This window comes from Temnothorax curvispinosus, unplaced genomic scaffold (assembly GCF_003070985.1).
Source record: "Temnothorax curvispinosus isolate PA1 unplaced genomic scaffold, ASM307098v1 QBEX01015410.1, whole genome shotgun sequence".
Taxonomy (NCBI): Eukaryota; Metazoa; Arthropoda; class Insecta; order Hymenoptera; family Formicidae; genus Temnothorax; species Temnothorax curvispinosus.
The window spans coordinates 338249-346774 of record NW_020225190.1 but is presented as its reverse complement, the minus strand read 5'-3'; the positions used below and the strand labels follow the sequence as shown (position 1 = coordinate 346774).

General features: G+C 34.6%; 2 protein-coding genes across 3 annotated transcripts in view; one reads left to right on the top strand and one right to left on the bottom strand.

Annotated features, from left to right (window-relative positions):
• Window positions 1–4739, bottom strand: part of LOC112465668 (fatty acid synthase-like) — a 31740-nt gene extending 27001 nt beyond the window's left edge. The window contains exon 1 of the mRNA XM_025033322.1: window positions 4715–4739. Coding sequence (XP_024889090.1) covers window positions 4715–4731 — 17 coding nt within the window. The 5' untranslated portion in view covers window positions 4732–4739. The remainder of the gene's footprint in view (window positions 1–4714) is intronic.
• On the top strand, window positions 3632–8407 carry LOC112465670 (coiled-coil domain-containing protein 142). Of its 2 annotated transcripts, XM_025033337.1 has the most exons (13): window positions 3632–3941; window positions 4279–4499; window positions 4699–4831; window positions 4968–5113; window positions 5306–5493; window positions 5581–5772; window positions 5864–6003; window positions 6201–6485; window positions 6552–6668; window positions 7203–7356; window positions 7419–7536; window positions 7688–7875; window positions 8145–8407. In XM_025033337.1, exons 1-13 carry the CDS (start codon window positions 3771–3773, stop codon window positions 8279–8281), a joined length of 2190 nt encoding a protein of 729 aa, XP_024889105.1. In that variant the 5' UTR covers window positions 3632–3770; the 3' UTR covers window positions 8282–8407. The 2 variants fall into 2 exon arrangements, with proteins under 2 accessions (XP_024889105.1, XP_024889104.1); XM_025033336.1 differs by having other exon boundaries at window positions 5306–5772.
• The last annotated feature ends 119 nt before the right edge of the window (window positions 8408–8526 follow it).

Sequence of the window (8526 nt, the reverse complement as noted above, 5' to 3'; positions counted from 1 at the left end):
CACACACACACACACACACACTGTAATTATATGTTTAAAAAATTTTTTTAGTTACTTTTTTTTTTAGTCTTCCTCGTATACATTTAAGACATTTTTGTTTAAAACATGTAAAAAGATGTTTTTATTACTTTCTTTGTATTTTAATAGTGTTATGTACTACAAGTAGTCTAAATTATCCAGAATACAATTTTGCAAAATATTAAAGTACGTAGCTTATTCATAGCGTATAAAATAAATATTTAGGTTTAAGATAACTCGGGGGAATATGCCACACTTAAGAAAAATATGATTTTTTTCTTATTTCTCTTTCTTTTTGAGGTATCTTTGTATACTGGTCTTTTTTTTTCTTTTATCTGTTATTTATATATGGTTTTTTTTAATGAAATATTTTGATTGTTTACTATTAAAAAGAAAGAAATACAAAAGTGTTGCAAAGTGGCATATTACCCACCCATATGGGTAATATGCCACGCATACAAACATGTATAGTAATTTAACTTTAAAAGTTATTTTATTCAAAAAGCAGTACATTGCAGTCGGTGGAAATCCTGTACTCTCCATTTTCTGTATGTAAGCTACTAGTTCAAGCTCATGATTGACGAGAGCAACCGGTTGACCTAGGGCTCCTTTATCGAAATTATTTTTGTTAATTCGTCTTTTTAGTGTTCGATACGGTATACCATAATTTTTTGAAGCATTTTTTTTCAATCATAAATGTGTTTATCCAATTATATAATATTAATCTGAATTATTTCGTATATAATTTGTTCTGAGTTCTGAACTTGTTTTCAGTTCCTCTATCATATTATGGAAAGAAATGTACCGTACAATTTTGGTTACACTAATTTTTCTCTGGGCCTTATAGATTCGAATATATTTAAGGTGGAATAGTTATTGCCTCACCCTGTATATATATATATATATGTATATATATACATACACCACACTTGTAAGAATTAAAAATTTTTTTAAATGGGTTTCCAGAAAATGGATAACGAAAAACTATACACTCTATAGCACTCGCCGGAAAATTCTACCCCTATTTTATATGGTTCTAATATAAATTCGGTCCAATAGTTTTTAAGTTAATAACGTTTTTTTTTTATTTTTCTAATTTTTAGGTGTGGTGTATGTTTGAACGTTTTTAACTTAAAAACTATTGGACCGAATTTGTATTAGAACCATATAAAATAGGGGTAAAATTTTCCGGGGAGTGCTATAGAGTGTATAGTTTTTCGTTACCGATTTTCTGGAAACCGGTTTTTCTAATTTTTTTAATTCTTACGCGAAATAATTGACCGAATCTCGAAGAGGGAGAGGGAGAGGGAGAGGGAGAGGGAGAGGGAGAGGGGGAGAGAGAGAGAGAGAGAGAGAGAGAGAGAGAGAGAGAGAGAGAGAGAGAGAGAGAGAGAGAGAGAGAGACTATTGAGCGAGATTATTTGCGTGTATTATTACACATGTCCTCCGGGGCGAAGCCCGGGTAACCAGCTAGTCTATACTATTATATAAAATTCTTACGGGTGGTGTATGTTTGAACGTTTTTAACTTAAAAACTATTGGACCGAATTTGTATTAAAACCATATAAAATAGGGGTATAATTTTCCGGGGAGTGCTATAGAGTGTATACTTTTTCGTTATCTATTTTCTGAAAACCGATTTTTTTAATTCTTTTACCCGTAAGAATTAGAAAAATTAAAAAAATCGGTTTCCAGAAAATCGGTAACAAAAAAATACACACTCTATAGCACTCCCCGGAAAATTCTAGCCCTATTTCATGTACTTGTGGTAAAAATTCGGTCCAATAGTTTTCAAGTTATTAACGTTCAAACATACACCACCCGTAAGAATTTTATATAATAGTATAGATAATAGTATAGATATATATATATACAGGGTGAGGCAATAACTATTCCACCTTAAATATATTCGAATCTATAAGGCCCAGAGAAAAATTAGTGTAACCAAAATTGTACGGTACATTTCTTTCCATAATTAATATATATATATATATATATATATATATATATATATATATATATATATATATTAATTTAAGTAATTGAAATTATAGTCTGTTAATATTTTTTACACAAGAAAAAGAATTCTCTTTGAGCACATTGATAAGTCAACATTAATAAGATACAAATACATGATATAAAAATGTGTGATAAATAATAAATTAATGCACAGAGAGACTTACAAGCTTTGTAATTCTCACAGATAGATATTTATATATACATCTATATTCCGTGCAGCTGGAAACGCTGTTGCGTCTCATAATGACTTCTAACGAAAAAAATGTCAGCTAAAAATTTTTCCGTTTCTGTAGAATTTGGCAATTTTGGACTTTGAGCTGGAATATCTCAGCATAGAGGACACAGAGTAAAAGTGAAGACGTTTTTTGATATAATAGTGGTATTAAAATAAGTTAAAGTTTAACGGTTTGACAGGTTATGTCGGGTTAAAGTCGAGTAAAAAGTTAATTAATTAACTTTGGGCGCGCTACTCTTTAAGGTTATGCAAAATACATAAGTGACTCATTAACCTATCACATTAATCTTTGGGTTAAAAGTTAAAAAATTAACTTTTTACCCGACTTTAACCCGACATAACCTGTCAAACCGTTAAACTCTAACTTATTTGAATACCCCTAATATGAACCCAATGAATCGGTTATTAAGCCCACCCAGAAACGCATCGGTTTAGCTGTTATCGTTTAACTTTTAGTTGTCTTGCTTTGCGCGTACACTTGGCGCGAGACAATAGGAAGTTTTTGCAATACCGTCTTTCAGGTAAACGTTGTCTGAATTGTTCAGAAACATTCACTCTGTATCTGAACAATTCAGATACGGTTACCGTATCTAAAAGACGGTATTCCAAAAACTCCCTAATACTACTGTGTCTCTTGATTTGTATATTTTGCAACTGTACAATGTTTTTATTTTTTAACGCAACGTTTGTTTTGTATTTCGACATTTCAGAAATTGTTGAAATTAAATTCAACAGGACATTGTTAAATTTCGGCATTTTACAAAAATATAGACAGACTTGGAATAATTAAAAACTAATTGAATAATTAAAGAAAACAGACTATGTAGACCGTATATATGCTGCAAGTACACATATATGCATGTCCTGCTATATGTATACCCTTATTGCCATGCGTCAGGCGTATCCGTGGCAACTGGGAACGCGTGGTGCAACACTTGCCATTCCCATTAAAAGTGACAATAGCTAATACCATCTTTAAAAAAAAATAAAATGTCGAGCAAACCGTGAACAAAGCTATCTTTTCGAAGCAACGATCGCACGGCGACATAATTCCAACTGCATAATCATATCTGTTATCATACAATCGTCTAAAAACTGTTTTTCTACGACCAGTGTCCAATTACCAGTTTTTACACAATCAACTGATTATTATTATATAATTAATTTTCACTGCCCAGTGTGATTTCGCGAAAGTGATGTGCAATAATCCATCAGTTCGTCAGTCAAGAGCTCTCAGTCGCGTAGAAATAAAATAGCGCGTTCAGAGCAAGGGGTGCACTGTTAAATAAATAAATAAATAAATAAATAAATATTGAATTATACTCACAATTAATCTGAAATATTAAAATACATTTTCAAATAAATATTAAAATTGCAGTCTCGTGAAAGGAAGGATTAATTCAAAGATAATATTCTCAGAATGCCACAGAAAATCCTTTCGAACGCTAATTGAGAATAAGTATAATTAAAGGATATTATAGATTGATTAGCGCGTCGCATGGATACTAATTACAGAGCAAACATCGCAAAGTGGCTGCCGCTTTCTGACGGTGCTCTCGACAAATGGCTCGTAGACGCTTCTCTTTTAGACGAGAGAATGGGAAAGCTTGCGGGATGCGTAGCTTTAATCATCGAGGACGCCACGGAGGCTCGGACTTGCGATCAGGAGGTTGGAAGATAATTAAACTAATCAGAAAACTTATCTTCGCTAGTAAATAATTAACAAAAATAATTGTTACTCGACCCAACTGGCCACATTTATTAATTGTAATAATTACGACGTTTCGATCATTGTTTATAGTCCTTTTCAAGTTCGAAAATCTAAGTCATAATAGAATAAAAATTCGTAATGTAACATTTCGCAAATACTCCAAAATTCTGATGTCATATCAAACGAGTTAAAAATCGAATATATGTAAATTTACAGCAAAAATGTTTTTTGTTGTTAGTATATATAAAAAATAAAATTAAAATGCGGACAATTAATTGCTTTGGACATTTCACAGGTCTTCGAGGAAGTAACATATAGCCTGGAGGAATTAATAGAAAATTATAAATCGATGTACAATTCGGCGGAATTAAGCAATCATCCGATATACAAATATAAGATAAATCATCTGTCGATGGTATTGAAGCGCAAACTAAATATCATCGCGAAATTTATCCAAGATTTGATTAATGACATTATTGATTGCAAAAATGACGAGAACATAAGAATAGTGTTCAGGTAAAAGTCAAACAAAAATTCAATTCTTTTCTACTACTTTGATTATATTTTATGTTTGCTTCTGTTTAGCTTTATTATCTTAATTGCTTTTTAACATTAGAAAATTAATTTCTTTTCATAGAATTTTTTCCAGATATACATTTAAATTTCTCCAATAATAGGCCAGATAATAGGTAACAATATAATGGATAAATTGCAGATTGGTAAATGCTTACAACAAAATCCTCGACATGAATCCGGACGTGTCGGATCCGTCTGTCAATGTCTTTTACAACGATTGCCCATCCATGCTGGAGCCTTTGAAGAAAATCTCCGTGACGAAAATATTGCAAGCGAGTGTTCCAACATTTCTTATTCGTCGCTGCAGCTTTCGGCAATCTAGAATTGATATTTTCTTTTAATAAACATAATTTAAGTTAAACGGATTTAACAGCACATTTCGTAACGTTACAATATTAATAATTTTAGATATTAGCGAAGAACAGGGCGGAGGAATCCTGTCACGAACTAATCGACTGTCTTCTGGCGAATTACGAGCCCCACGAGAAAACCAAGCCTGTGTCTACAACGAACGACGTGGACGTTTCAGAAAATTCTAGCATTGAAATTTATCGGTCGGTTTGCGATCACAATTGCACCACCAATATTATTATCATTTTAAAGCACGATCTTACATGCAATACATATGTAAACCTTTATATATATATTTTTCTATATTTTTTTATATTGTATCCAACTATTGTCAGGACAATACAATTGCCATTTAATCAAATATATCTTGGTATATTTGTTGTCTCAAACTCCAGCGCTCTTACGAGACATTTAACGCCACCGATCACGAGTGCGACATCGCTGTCCGAAGTGGAGGCATCCAATATCGAAAGTGTGCAGGCACTTGTGAACACGCAAAACGAGCAGATCCTTAGACTCTTAAATGTTGTGCAGGAAATATCACCGCAATTGCTCGGCGCGGACGCCTTAAAGACCAGTAAAGGTACAGTCCGAATGGATTCGAAGACTACATCTTCTAGCGTTAAATTACAGAATATCACAGTTGAAGCGATACACAAAATCTTGTTAGGCGAGACAAGATTGAGAGGCAGCGCGGTAAAGAAGGTAAAGAACTACTATCAGGAGGTAGCATGGGGCGCGTTGTCCAGTATTTTAGATCATGTGATACTGTGGTGGTCGCACGAAGCACTCGCGACTCATCACAGCCACGGCGCTCAGCATCTCAAGGATTGGCTGCGGCAATTCATTCAGGGGAACGATAGTAAGAATGTCTTTCTATTTAAAGGACACTTCTCATCTTTAACAAATGCCATCCTTCGGAGAGAAAATATTGTACGTCCTTAAAATTTCAGCCCCGCCTACAGTCAGATCAGCGCTGCAGACTTTGTGCGACGCGCTCGGGTATCACACCACCGTCATTGCTTGGGACCAGATGTTTAGATTAGCTTACACCTCGGCCTTCGAGTGCCGTTCGAAACCGTCGTCCACGGAGGTTGGTACTCCACGGAGGAAACTTCCAATCTAAAATTTCGAGGATATCTGTTTGACAAAATGCACTAATTTAACAAACGTATAGGATTCACAGTAGAAAAATCTGTAGTGAAGAGAGAGAGAGAGAGAGAGAGAGAAGAGAAATAACAAGTTTCCACATAGATGATGGTAAGTGATTGTTATTAATTGTTTTTGTAGGGAACCGACACCGGCCAAATGTTCGTCGAGCTGTTCCAGTTGCTGGTCACTCTCAGCAACGAATGCGAGGTGGGCGGCGAGTGGGTGATAGGAGCACCTTTGGTTGAACTGCCATTGTCGGAGCAGATCGTCGTGTTGCACAGGATGGACCATTCGGTGCATACGGCGAGATTGTGGGCCATTCAGGAGGCCAAGATTATAGCTCACACTTGGGACCTGGATGTATTCTTCCTTCTTGTCAAGGGCGATGTAGTGAACTGTTTCGAAGAGCTGTCTTACCTCAAGGTACTACTCTTTTATCTCTGTTATAAAGAAAATGCACTATATTTAGCTTTCATTGATTGATTTCAGCTTGCTGATCACACGACCGCATTGTCCATGAATTCTATTAGCGTCCAAGTGTACGTGTGCACGAAGATGAGAGCAAAGATCGTTTCCGAAGTCAAAGCAAACGTTGAATTGCTTCAGGTATGTTACACGAGTTTGGATTTCAGATAAATAAATGGAAAAGAAGATTTTCGAAGTAAAAACTCTCAGATGAATAAATTAAGTGTACATATATAACTTGAATTAATAATTTTTCATTTCTATCAACATCTTTTGTATGAATAATGCCTTAATTATATTTGTTTTATATATATATATATATATATATATATTCTTAAGATAATGAGGTTTTATCAAAGCAAAAATTTAATAGGGGTAAACAGTACAGTTGTTGGCCACTCTACAATGATTGGTCACATCTTAAAAAATTAAAGAATACTATTAAAATGTTTTTAATTATAAATACAAAAATATTTAATACACTATTTAAACATTTTAATAGTATTTCTTTATAATCTTTAATTTTTTAAGTTGTGGCCAATCATTCTAAAGTGGCCAACAACTCTACTATTTACCCCTATTGTTCAAAAATCGGGAAATAATTCTTTCGCAAATGATAATTTTCAGCTCGAATCTGTTGCTTATAAAACTACAGATGATTTTATATTTCTGCAGATCTGCCCTGCTAAGTGCATCGACACGCTTGCCAAGATCTGTCGTGTGATCAGCCTAGCGAATTTGCACATGTGCTTTCCACAGCCAAGTTATTGGAGAAGAAACAACGACATATCTCCGATGACGGCCAGTCTTTATGTAGAAACTTATTTCGGTACGTTTTTGCTATTATTTGTCTATTATTATCTTGAAATAATATGCTTGAAATTGTCGTAGAAAAAGTATTACTGCCAGTGTTGGAAGTGATAGAGGACCACGAAACATCCAATATGATTCTACGAATAATGTGTGAGGCGTGGCTTGATTATATTTATCTGCACCGCATCAAGTTTAGGTAAATTTCCCGTTTGCTCGATATATGTCCTAATAAAGCTATTTAATTGTGAGACGATTTAGGAATAGTATGCAGAAGCGAAATTTACGTTTGCCAACATTTCTATATCTTCTATTATTTATTCTTATTGCGCATTAAAATAAATTTCTAGCGAGTACGGTGCGCAACAACTGTTGACGGATTTCGCGTACGTATCGACGTGGGTCACCGAGTGCTCGATCATCTCGCAAAACGTCAGAAATCACTTGCTGAAGAACGAGGTCCTACGTCGTTGCGAGGGCGTTGGTCGGCTTCTATTGAGGCATCCGGGCGAAGCTATCGCTATGCGCAAACGATTGGGTAAGTCAAGTATAATGAAATTTCTTTGGAATATGTACTTCTCAAAGGTGTTTTGCAAGTTTCGGTGAAAGAGGCTTTATCGCAGATAAATTGTCGAAATGTATTTTTCTGAGTACTTTCACCTCGTTACATTACGAGAAGATTCATGAACTGTTCAAAAATCGATAATTCTTTTTATTAATGACGGAAATCCACATCTCTGCGACGCTTCCTTTCAAAGAGAGATTAATTGTTAAGCCTCCTTTTTGCTGCTTTTTGCGCGGTTTCAGCTCGAAGAACGAACGAGCGTGGATCGCCCGAATCTCCAGGTCTGGAACGCATGCCAGCTGAGATGTACGTTCCGAATCAAGAACAGTGGCTTGAACTGCGCGCTCCTAAGCGATACAATTTTTGTTGTATGGAATAAAGAAAGTAAACGGCGAATCGTCAATCGGAACTTTGACTGTCACGTTTCTTTTCCCAGAATCATTTACAAGTTGGTGAATGCGGCAGCTCGATGTATTACAAATATTTCTTATCATATTGTATGTGAAATCACAAAAGAAGTCAATAATTTATAAAAATTAATCAAATTTTATTTACTTTTACCAATTTTATTTTGTAATGCTTATTAATTTTATCCACGTTATTATTAATTAATAGAAATTAATT

Coding starts and splice junctions, on each gene's coding strand:
- LOC112465670 (XM_025033336.1), top strand. CDS start 3,771: ATGGATACTAATTACAGAGCAAACATCGCAAAGTGGCTGCCGCTTTCT. Junction 4,500..4,698: donor AACATAAGAATAGTGTTCAG/GTAAAAGTCAAA, acceptor GATAAATTGCAG/ATTGGTAAATGCTTACAACA. Junction 6,486..6,551: donor AAGAGCTGTCTTACCTCAAG/GTACTACTCTTT, acceptor GATTGATTTCAG/CTTGCTGATCACACGACCGC.